At 34.8% G+C, this 12235-nt stretch overlaps 1 protein-coding gene across 8 annotated transcripts in view; it reads right to left on the reverse strand.

Moving 5' to 3' along the window:
* The window catches only part of DENND1A (DENN domain containing 1A), a 189836-nt gene that overhangs the window by 36824 nt on the left and 140777 nt on the right, over window positions 1–12235 (reverse strand). For all 8 annotated transcript variants that reach the window (XM_082775626.1, XM_082775623.1, XM_082775625.1 and 5 more), the window contains 5 exons: window positions 7207–7308; window positions 6555–6642; window positions 5961–6001; window positions 4127–4198; window positions 2993–3049 (listed from right to left, as the gene is read on the reverse strand). In XM_082775626.1, coding sequence (XP_082631752.1) covers window positions 2993–3049; window positions 4127–4198; window positions 5961–6001; window positions 6555–6642; window positions 7207–7308 — 360 coding nt within the window. The remainder of the gene's footprint in view (window positions 1–2992; window positions 3050–4126; window positions 4199–5960; window positions 6002–6554; window positions 6643–7206; window positions 7309–12235) is intronic.

A 12235-nucleotide genomic window follows, 5' to 3' on the forward strand; every position in this document is an offset into this window, starting at 1 on the left:
ATGTATTTATGCATATGTAGTTTAAGCTGAATATGGGTTTCATCAGCTTAAATATGCATTATTAATTTTTCTCAGAACCTTATATAGCGAAATACAAATACCATCTACTAGAAGCACGAGAAACTTATGCCAGAACCTTTAGATGGATTCCTTGGGTTATTTTATAAACCTCTAAATGAGACGTTTCTAGCTGTACTGATAATAAAGCACTGACAACAGCCCATTGATAACAGACATTAACTAGAGCCACACAGAGCTCTAGCAAGTAAAATAATGTTGAATACATTAATGCCAAGTGCCCTACCATTTACACAAATTGTCTTATCCATAAGCTTTCAGTAAGTTACATTCTCCTTACTGAAAGTTGAGGACGGTACTATTCGCATTCCTCCTTCTTCCTAATTCTATGTAGTTAAGCTTCAAACAAGCCAGTAACCAAGTGACTTGACCACCATGGTCCATTTGTGAAATGGAAAAAGCAGCCTTCACAAAAGGGGAAAAAAAAAAAAAAAAAGAATGAAAGAGAGAAAGAACGACAGAAATAAAGAAAAAGAAGAAAAAGGTACTGTAACAGATAAAAAATACAGCTACCATGCTGTATCTATTAACAATTATTTGCTACCACTCATAAGAATCCTCTGAAAACTATTTCTGTTGCTTTGAAATACTGTACCACAAATGAACAAGGGATGGAAATAGAGCCCCATTCAATCTCTACTATCATATTAAAGAAGGACCTTACACACGCCACAGTGACCTCTCAACAGGTCAATCCTGCATTTCCCATTTGCAATTCAAACCCAAGACTGGAGCAGACCAAGGGCAAAATGGGCTCTTGATTATATTTAAGAGGTCATCATTGCTATGCAGAGTTGTAGGAAGCAGACCTCTAGCTTTATTGCATTTTTAAATTCTATCTTGTATAGAAGCTGCGCATATTTGGCAGTGAAAACTGTAAAAAAGATGTTTATATTTGACTTCCTTACCAATGGCCGGCATACTTTTTGTATTAATAATGGGAAATAATATTTTTAAATGCAGTGGACAGTAAGTTCAGTTTAAAAACAACCTTAGGTTATCCACGGAAGATGAAAGACTAGCACCCCAAATTTTGCAAAATTTAGTATTTAACACCACCAGAATTTCAAACACAAAACACTTGCACATGCTGCAAGTAAATACATGAAAAATACAACATTCTTAGTGAATCCTCACCAATTTTCATCTAACAGATTTATCAAATGAGCAGAATATTTAGATTAAAAAAGAATACATGAAGGTGGCCAAAACAGTTTGTTATTTTTATCACCTTAGAGCAACACCTCTTTTTAGATTTATCTTCTTATACTGCACTTAAAATGGAGAACAGAATAGGGCAGAAAAGAACTGACTTACTGAAGAAAGAGAGGTAGAGTAGCATGCATCAACTACTCACAGAAGTCTTTTAAGCTGTTGTGAAAGCATATGTAGAACAAGCATGTTTAAATATCTTATGGAGATGCCATACAGTAAAGCAGGTGAAATTTGGCCATGCTTTTGTAGATGTTATGTGTTTTTAAAAAAGAATGTTTGTTTCTTGAAGGACTAGGGAAACAAAAATAATAGAACAAAACAATGAATGAATGTTTCTCAGCCTTTTATACAAATGTCATGGAATGGCATACAATTATATTAGCGTTTAAAATACAGAAAAACAATCCGGTCATTTCACACACCACCAACTGCTTTAGAAATGAGAAAGGCAAACATTTTATTATTCATGAAGGTTACGTCCAGAAGTGAAACATGGAATAACATAAAAATTTCCACGCACAAGAAAACCGTTTCATGTTTCTAATTAATATTTTCATGTTACACCCAAAATGGTCACATACAAAGCAGTAAATGTGAAAAAATGAAATATAACCAAAAACATCTGAAGCAGTCTTATCTTTCTCAAAAATCTCTAGCAATTTGCTAGAGTACTTAGTGTGAACAGTATTTGCGTTGTACATGCAGTTAACTTCATGAGTTTATAACCTGGTTACAGAACAGTCCCTTCATATTAATATTTTGTGGACATGTGTAGGCAGATTTCTATTGCTGTACTAAAACATTTGCAGTGCTGTCTTAAGATGATGGTTTAGAAATGTAGTGAAAAAATACTGAGATGGCATAGATTAAAAAAAAACACAACTATTATGCAACAAATTGAATAAAAATTCTAAATAAGAACTTCACTTATACTAACGGATTAGCTATCTTGTTTTTCTAAAACATACTAGTAGCTCTGCTGCACAAAATAAATAGAATATATGAAATAAACCTATATCAGAATGAACAGTTCATCCATAAAATATGCATCAAAATGACCATGCTTCTGGCTTAAAAGGAGCAACAAGCATTGGGCAAAACTCTCCTCAAACACAACTCAGCATTCTTGGAATTGCACTGTTTACAAACAAAAACAGATTCAAAGAACAACAAATAATTTGAATATTTTTTGCTAAAAAAAATCGGATTTGAAATGAACACCAATTCTAATTTAATTCCTTTGTGCCTAAACTTTACAGTATATGCTCATGAAATGTATAAAGCTTTTTCTCAATGAGGGAGACTATGATATTTTTCATGAGAGATTACTGTAGAAATAACGATATGCCATTTGGAAAAAAGTTCACTGCCATTACAGTAGGAAGGATCTCCCAGTTCATGTAGAGTCCCTACAATGCCCCAACACAATGGACAGGAGAGGACCACTCCAAACAGAACACGCAATTTTCTGGCTTTTGTAGGTTTAAGTCAGAACCTTAATGTATTTGAAGACAGTTTTTTTTTTTTTTTCGTCTGTGAATATTTATAACAGTGTGAAAAATCCAGGACAGCTGGTAATGCATTTTGAAGTGTGCTAACAACACTGTATCAAACAGCTTCCTATTGATCACATAATGCTTTTTGTGGCTAAGTATTTCATACGTGGTGCTTATACATTTTGAATAAGAACTTCAAGTACCTTTTGCTTCAAGCGGTTTTTCACTTCTTTTATTCCCATTTTTGCATGATCTTTTGCCTGCATGAAAAATTAATTTAAGTTAAAATCCCCTTCTATTTCCAGCAGTGACAATGCTTGATTTCAGTGCATCAAGATTCACCTTCTCCAGTTACTAAAAATGGCTAGGAAAAAATTTAAACAGGATACTCAAAACATACTGAAACAAATAGAAAGCTAAAATACTACTAATAAAAAATAAGCACACATTCAATTTCTCAGAAATTTTGCTTTCTCCATTTTGATGCCAGAGACATCTTTCTTTTCTTCACATTCCACACCCTCTGTCTTCCACTCTAAGTGTTTATCTTTGCTACGAGTTAACGATCAATAGTCATAGTAAGCCTGCAAAATTCCTCCTTGCAGTATTCTGTATGTCTGTTCCATTTAGTAGAGTCAATCTCATCCTACTCATCTCTCTCAGTTGAAAATGACAGGAAAAAAATGTGAATAGTTGTTCCAATGCTTTTTGTAGCATTATTTCCTAAAATTGGTCTTATAGAAATCCTCACTTGTTTCTATGTTGTTTCATCTTGCACAGCGAAGCTGACAGCCACGCATGACAATACAGAAACATACTAGCTGTTTGTTAACAGAACTGAAAACATTTTCATTTAAAGAGCAACTCTGTAAGTCAGAACCTAAATAAGCAGGTATAAGAAATCTCTAGGGAAAATTAATTGACATTTAGAAAAGATGGAACAATTTGGAAAATGAGAGGATTCCCTTATTTCGATGTAGCTGCCAGCAGAGAAACCTGAGGTAACAATGATTTCCAACTGAGTAATGATGAGATGGTAGAGCTGCTTAGTAGAGCATATAGGCACCATTTTCCAGAAATACTTCTATTTAATAAATAGAATGTTTCATCTATACTTACAAAAGAAATCACAAGTTCTCATTCTCTTTTGCATTTCAATTATGTTTAAATTTCAAAATGACTTTTCCATTTAAAATTTAAATAGAAATGAATGAATATTTTAAGTAATTTTGTGAGTCCAATAAAAATGAATTTAAGTCTTGAGTTTCATTTGGAAGGTTAAAACAGAATCATAATTAGACTCTTATCACAGCAGTAAGCCAGTACTTGATACTTACAAACTTATAGACAGTCTTCATGGCAGGGTTAGCCTTGGTCTTTACTGTATTTAAAATGGCTCCACTTCCTTTCTATAATTATAGTAACAATGGAATAAATTTTATTAAAGCTCCTTAAATCAAACAGCAGTCCATTAACACCATTCTTGACTTTAGCAAAGTGATAACCATGTTTATCAGCATAGGTAGGTATTAAAATTGTAAATTAGAAGAAAAAGAACACAATTAACAATGTATTTAATCTTTCTATCTGTTTTTCCAGAGGAACTTTGGGTCTGTCTAATACAGAAGTTTTCAAATTAAAAAGCATCAGTTTCTCCTAATAGCAAGAGCACTTGTCCTAGATGTCATCTCATAAGAAAGCATTCTATGACTGTTCTACTCACCCTCAAGAGTGCCCTATATATCACATTAAAATCCTAAACATATTCAAGAAAAAAGTATCCCACCAAATTAGTATCTGAGGCAGAAAATTCAGTTTCAGGAAACCCTGCACATTCAGTCTGAAAAAATAAGATCTTTTTAAAATTTTCCTTTTAACAATCCCATGGCACTATTATGAAAAGCATGCTGCCTTTCTAAGATCTAAATAGCTGATAAACGGATAAACTGAGGGAAAAATAAATATGACTACAGTCATAAAGAATTCTAGAAAAACTGAATTGCATGTGGTGAACATGATAGAAGTCATAAGGCAGCAATATGTCATACAGAATAATCTGTTAGTCTAGTTGGTGTTTTATACATCTTCCATAAAATCATTGAATGTTGCCGTGTAGTACCTTATTTGATATATAATGGAGATGGGTAAAATTGAAAGAATAAAATCTTAGAAAATTTTGTTTCCTGATTTCAGTGCAAAATTGAATTTCCAGACATCAGATGCAGAAAAAAAAAGTTTCAAGATTTACCACTTAATGTAAAAGAACAGTTAATCTTTAACAAAAGTTATGAAATGCCAAATGTAATTACATAGATTTTTATATCAACTGTCACCATTCCAATGATTTTAAAATTACTTGTCATCCTATGCATTTAATATATATAATGTATGTATATTTACCCATCTAACTATATGATGGAATTTTTCACATTCCAATTATAACGTATGGTTACTTCAAAATTATCAAGATAATATTGAACCCAGCTTCTTCTATAAGGAAAATACTTCCTTTCATAACAAGGACAAAAGGCAAATGAAATGCTGCAAAAAAACAAGTCAGTCACAAAACAAATCAACCTTTCCTACTGACTCATACCCTTAAAAGAGAAATATTTTATTTTTTGATACATCACATTGGTTTAAAAGAGACTTTTAAAATCAGGTGTCAATTATTATCTACAATAACATATTATCCTCTAGAAGTATTTCCATTTTAATTTATAGGACTAGAGAACTAAACTTAAGTAATACAAAAAAAACAAACATCCAAATAGTGTTGCCTCCATTCAGCACTTCACACCATTTAGCTTTACAAACTGCTTATTGGTTTATTAATGGTCCCTTTTCTTTACTATTTGAAAGAAAAAAAAAAAAACACATTATTTTCTGAAAGGACAACTTACTCCTACCTGTCTTTAAGGCAGGTATATAGTGATATTAAAAAATGTGAGAATTCCTATAGTGATTTTTTTTAGCGTATTTTTTCTTCTGTTCTTTATTTCACCTGAAGAGTGCATTAGCTTCTCACGGCTAAACTCAAGTTGGTCACAGCTAAACACTGCAGGAAACAGGTTAGTCTTGTTCATGGGGATAGAGGTTAACAGCCATATAGAACTGTTCAACGGTCCAGTAAGAGTTAGAGCATCTGTTGGAAGAATATTGTGTTCTTACCCTTACTGTAGAGAGCCACTGGTGGTACAATTTGTCACTACCTAGACAGAATCACAAGAAAAAAAGTACAAAACAGACTATAATGGTACCAAACTGGAAACAAGATAGAAATTCAAAGTGCTAGCACTTAGTGGTTCTAGCAACGTGAATACTACAGATCAGAACAACAATCATTTTAATTTAAACAACAAAACCAAAAATTGATATCTATAGTTTTTCTTTTGCTTGCTGAGAGGAATTTCTATGTTTATCTGAGTTGTCTTTCAGACATTTGAGAATGCTGAGATTTTTAAGTTTGGTAAAAGAAATTTGAGGTGATCCAGGATAAAGCCAAGGTTTTTTCAGTATCCTACACTGCAGGAACTCTCTCAGTTGTACTTCAGCAAGTGGTAAAGATGAGGTTTTGTAAAGCCAAATGAACTTAATTTAAACTACAATACAGTACTCAGACAAAGTTCCTTAAAGAGGAAAGAAAAAAATAATTTATGATACTTCAGCCTACAAAGGGATCATTGTTGATTGTTACACAGGTGAACAACCATAATGACCCATTATGTCATGATGTCCCACAACCAGGACAGGCTCTGAAATTACCTGCATATTCTCCGGTATTAATCTCTTCTTCAAAAACATCACTGAAGCCCTCTCCAGAGTTAAGAAGATCCAGGCGGCCATCAATGAACTACAACATCAACGTTAAAAGAGAGCTTAAACATATCGCTTAAATTTCAGAAAGATTTTATTATTCTGCATTTTCAACAGTAAGCACAATATTCTTTTCAGGAAGGAATCCCACATAGAATCAAAATACAACAAAATTTGGCAAAATGTTTACCAATTCAAAAAGGTATGCTACTTCATTAAAGAAATGTTTGTCTATACACGTTTTTCAGGTTTTTTGTAGCAGTAATACCACATTTAACAGTAAAATGTTTTCTGTACAAAGTTTATAGCAGATACATTGGGTCCAGCTATGCTAATACCAAAATTGAGCACAGAGATATTTGGAGGGGGAAGAATACATCTCTTAAAATACATAAAGCGTTATCACCTGAACATGAGAAAGGCCAGCAGGCAGGAATTAAGATGCTGCTGACTACATGAATTTTCCTCATTACGTGGCTGACAGATCATGGCATATAGGAACACAGTAACACATAGGAACGTAAAAACAAAAGCAACAACAACAAAAAGAAGTTGTACTGTAAAAGAATCTGCTTCTATATTAGCACAATTAAGACAGTACCTGCTTGAAGAGCTGAAGCTGAATGGCATTCTGAAGAAACTGCCTCATGACAGCAGAACGATGGGACACAAATGTTTCTTCACAAAAAGTGATGGGTTCACCCTGCAAAGTTCAGAGGATTAAGTATTGAAAAAAGCTTTGTCTGAATACATATGAACCCACTGCCCATTTTATTTACTTCTCTTCCAAAATACATAGATAAATAAAACTTATAAAGAGTTCAGTAAACTGCAGTTTATTTTCAGATTTTAACCATGTTACTGAGAAACAGGTTGAAAACTGTGGCAAATTGTGTGTTATCAATATAAAACACATTTGGTTTCTGCAAGTTTTGCTAATACAGGTGAACCTTTCATCATCTCAGAAGGTAATTTTACTTAAGGTTCCCAAAATATGACACATGGTCACCCAAATTTTGTGTATTCTGCTCAGCCGCCTCAGACCCAGCTGGTTAACCTGCACAAACAAGTCAGTAACATCTACTCTGTTCTCTCCACAGTTCAGGAAGATTAGACTTTCATATATCGAATTGAGTGAAATTTCCTTTTTTCACAACCTTGTTGGCAAAAGACAGAGATTGCTTTGCAGCTCTACTTTTATCTTATTTTAATGAGTTATGTTAATGCTGAAGTCTGCTGTGCATCTGCCATAAGGGCACAAATTTCCTCCACTCAACAAATACTCAGCATAACAAGGAAATATATTTACTGAATTAAAACCAAGAAAGTAGCAAAGCATAATAAAATTATACTGATGTATAATTAATATGGAGGGTTTTTCATAGCCATATTAAAATGTATTTGGATTTTTCATCTGTTGAGAGTTTAGAATCAATATTAGATAGCAAAAAAAAAAAAAAAAAAAAAAACACCAAAAACATCTTCTTTAAAAATTGTGTTATCATTTTATTTCTGAAAGCTTTTATGTATGTTAGAAATACAGCTTACCATTGTGTATGTAAAGTCCAGGTAGCAGGGCCTCTAATATGACTGCTCAAAACCCCATGCCACAGCATTACCTGAGAGCATTGTTTTTTCCCCACGAGATTCTGAAGGAAGCCACCCTGTGGCCACCTAACTATCTTGCCGTTATAGCCAAATGGTGCAAGCACTTATATCAGTCTTTAATGCAATTTATGAGGAAAGTGAAGAAGCTATTTGGTTTCAAATAATCATACTATAATAATATTTTTTTCATGACCTATGGTGAATTGGACCACCAGAATCACCAGGATGGTGCATCATATATCTCACTCCTAATCCAGCAGTCAACAAATTGTCACAGATTGTTCTTCACAGGAGGAAAAAGATCCATCTTCATTGATTGCCTAAAAACCTGTGCACAGGTTGGGTGCTTTTCCATAAGAGGAGTCACTCTTTTAGGGCAGTTCACCTTTTCCTGGGGCCAAAGAATTTCCATGATTTTGAAAAAGAAAGGAGACTCCTTATGTGACAACTACAGTGTTTGTCCCAAGACCAAACACTGGAAAGAACCATGCTCTGCCAAGCAGAAGCTTCCTCTGCTCTCCTGTACATCCAAGCGCAGTGACACCAGCTTCTCCCCATTCATTTGAGCTCCGTACTGCTCCTACAAACGCGCACGTGGCAGTTGAGGGACTGCAGTATTATTAGAGTGTTAATACACTTCCTTCCCTAAAGTACTAATGATTGAGATTCTTCATTAGGTTGATTAGACCTTTTGACTTCTTAAGAGCCAAATCAGGCTCAACTGCTGCTGGATGACAGGAAGAACTTTTATCATCAAGGTCAAGCGTGAGCTTTTCAGCTTACAATGCATTAGTACCCTCCATCCTCCATGACCCCCACAAGGGTGAACACACTGTTGCTAACCCCCATCCACAGCTTCATTACAAAAAGACAAGGTGGACAATAAGACCATTTTCTTGACAGATTTAGTTAACTGCAAATTATGAAGCTAATCAGCTCTGCTTTTACTGACAAATGACATTATATGAGAGGGGACACTGAGAATCACAGATATTTTGTGAAATCAATGGTCTTGCTCACACATAAAACAATTACAATGATGTCCTAATAAACCCATCAACTCCTAAATCTGCTATCTCCAACAATTAGAATTTAGGCCTTGATTTATAAACACCTTAAATTTTCATTTTATTTCTCTCCAACTATAACTGCATAATTGAAGCAAAGCTATGGCATCGCAAATGTTTTAAATGTTTGCACAATGCGACCCAGTGAGGAAACCGATTTGATCTGCAATATTGGATACTACAAATATATATATAATATATATATCTCAAGTATATCCCAAAAATATTATATTTTTTTAAATACATACGTTCACACATTTCAAAGAAATATTATCAGCAATCTTAAAACAAGGAAAGAAACTGTAAGATTAGGATTTCAGACTCCCAGACACATTGAAAAAGTAGGTGCAAATCTCCCTTTATATGAATATTTTATATTCATATGGCATAATGAAGTTCATCAGGGCAGTGCTGCTAGCTCATGACCCCTAAAAAGCTGAAAAGTTTCAGCCCACATCTGATCTGTTGCCAGCCCTATTTTTAAATTGGAATTCTGTTACATTCTAAAATAATGCTTAAAATCTACTAAAAGCAGCAAGTGGAAAATGAAAGAAGGCTAGGACTTATTTAAGTCTGTCCGATAGTTTCATGAAACCTGCTGTTACATATTTATAAAAGCCACAAAAGCCTGATGCTGATCAACTAAGCTGTAAAAAATTTCATGAACCCCCAAACTTTCAGGAAAACCACTTTTCCTCAGAAAGCAAAACTTTCTTTCAGAAGAAGTTACAGGAACTCGTGCAGATAGCTGCTGCCAGTGAGAGAAGTACCATGTCTGAATTGTCTGATTTATCATACTGGCAGAGCAGCCAGCTATCTGGCTATGGCAATAACTCTCACAGTGAATATAAAAGACTAAAAAAACGTGGGACAGCAAAGACAGCACAGGTTAGAGAAGGACTTGGAGGAGGTGACAAAGGCAAACAAAAACGACACTTCTAGAGAGACACACAGGTGATCAGGTAAGTCATGGGCATCTTGACACTCCTGACTCTCATACAACAGAACGGACACCCAAGTGCGCATCAGGACGATGGGGCTTTAAAGACAGCATGTGACTGCTGGGGAAAATATGAACATAACGAAGACAAGGTTTAAATTAGGTCAACAGTGAGAGTCTCTTACACAAGCAACGATTTTTAAAGCTCAATTCTAAAGGTAAAAAAAATAAATAAATAAAATACTGAAGACTTTGTTTAGACAGCCCAGAAGTTATGCCTTGGAAGATACATGCAATCTCTTTTGCATTATCATGGTCAGCATGTGGTGCAGGGTAATGAATTTTGTGCTGCTGTATGCATGCCTTTAAACCATGTAGGTGCTCTTTCAAAACCTCTCTAATAAATACACAACCCATTAGAGCTGCTCTGTAAACTAGCCATGAAATGAAAAAATGTGGGTGGAATTTAAAGGTGCAGAACAAGTTGACAATCTGACAGTCTACAAGCTATAACTCTAGTGTCAGTATACTGTGCAGCCAAATCCCAAACATACAGCACGAACAATGATGTGTAGGAGATTCATGTATCACTATTACTAACTAGAGGTTGCAAATAACCACATCCTTTACTAAAATTGGTTGTGTAACAAGTGACAAAGTAAAGCCTGTAGAGATATTCTAGGAATAATCATTCTTAATTCCATCCAGCATTATAATAAAACTAAGATACAAGAACGATGCCACTGATCTGGACATATATGTCAACGTCAGATGCAACAGCAACCAGAGGCAAGCAACTGCTCTGCAGACCTTTCAAGAATTGTGATTACAATGTCAAGGAAAGATTAGCTCATCACAGCTGAAGAAGGATGATCAGTCAGCCAGCAGGATTCCATAAAGAAAATCTGAAATTGGTGACAGACACCTGATAGGACACCAGCTCATTCAGCTTGCATTTGCAACGACAAATAACCTCCCGTAACTAGGACATCCGTTCAGCATAGGAAAGCTCTTTGCATCTGCCTCAGTCATAATGGAATCAAGAAAGCACAGATCAAACACTCTGCATTAAGCAAATGGTACCAGAGCTTTATTAGCATTTCAAGATGCTGCTCAGGAACAAAGAAATCACGTGCTCAGAGATTTGACCACACTTCTTCTAAAGAAAAGTAAATTAAGAGTCTGTTCAAAAAGAGACCAGTTTACCAGGTCTGATAAATTAGGATTTCTAAGCATAATCATGAAAAGTATTTCAAAATCATGTATTTACCAATGTAGACTGTACTGTTCAAACACTTACTGTCTCATGTAAATGCCCACTTCTATCACCAGTCCAATTTGTGGCTTTTTATCATGTTCCTCACTAGAGCATGTAACCACTGGTAGAATACATCAAGAGTGAACATCTTTACTTTTTTTTTTTTATTTATTTTCTTAATAGTATTTGCAGTATATATACTATAAATCTTATTAAAAGATCAAACAAAATGATACATTGCCCTAAATTCTCAACCCTTACAGTTGCTGGTGAATTGGAATTTCTCCCTGACAGCTGTCATTCTTCTGCATGTTATCTGGTAACTCCTGTAATAATCTGTAATAATATCACTAAAGGACAAATAAAAGGGAAATGATGACAGCAAGTCAATCAAATCACTGACACCAATCATAACACTTAATCATGTTAACAACTCCTCCAAAATGTCGTATGTCAGAACTTTCCTTTTACCTGTGCTGTGGATCATGGGTGTATGCACCTACAGCAACAGCATTGCCATTACAGCAGTTTGGGAGCTTTCTTTTATAAAACAACCCTCGGCAGACAACTCAGGAGAGGCTGGGAGACAGAGAAGTTCTGCAGTGCATGAAATAACAGTGTTCTTCGCCATGCTCCTAACTTGGACTGAAGTAAATAGCCACGGAAGTGTTGTTTTTTTGTTGTTGTTGTTTTTGTTTTTTCTCCTGATTTTACTACAAAGAAGTAGAACTCACCTTGCACTAACAGAAAGAAACAA

This window comes from Aythya marila (genome assembly GCF_965140915.1).
Source record: "Aythya marila genome assembly, chromosome: 19".
In the NCBI taxonomy this organism is placed as follows: Eukaryota; Metazoa; Chordata; class Aves; order Anseriformes; family Anatidae; genus Aythya; species Aythya marila.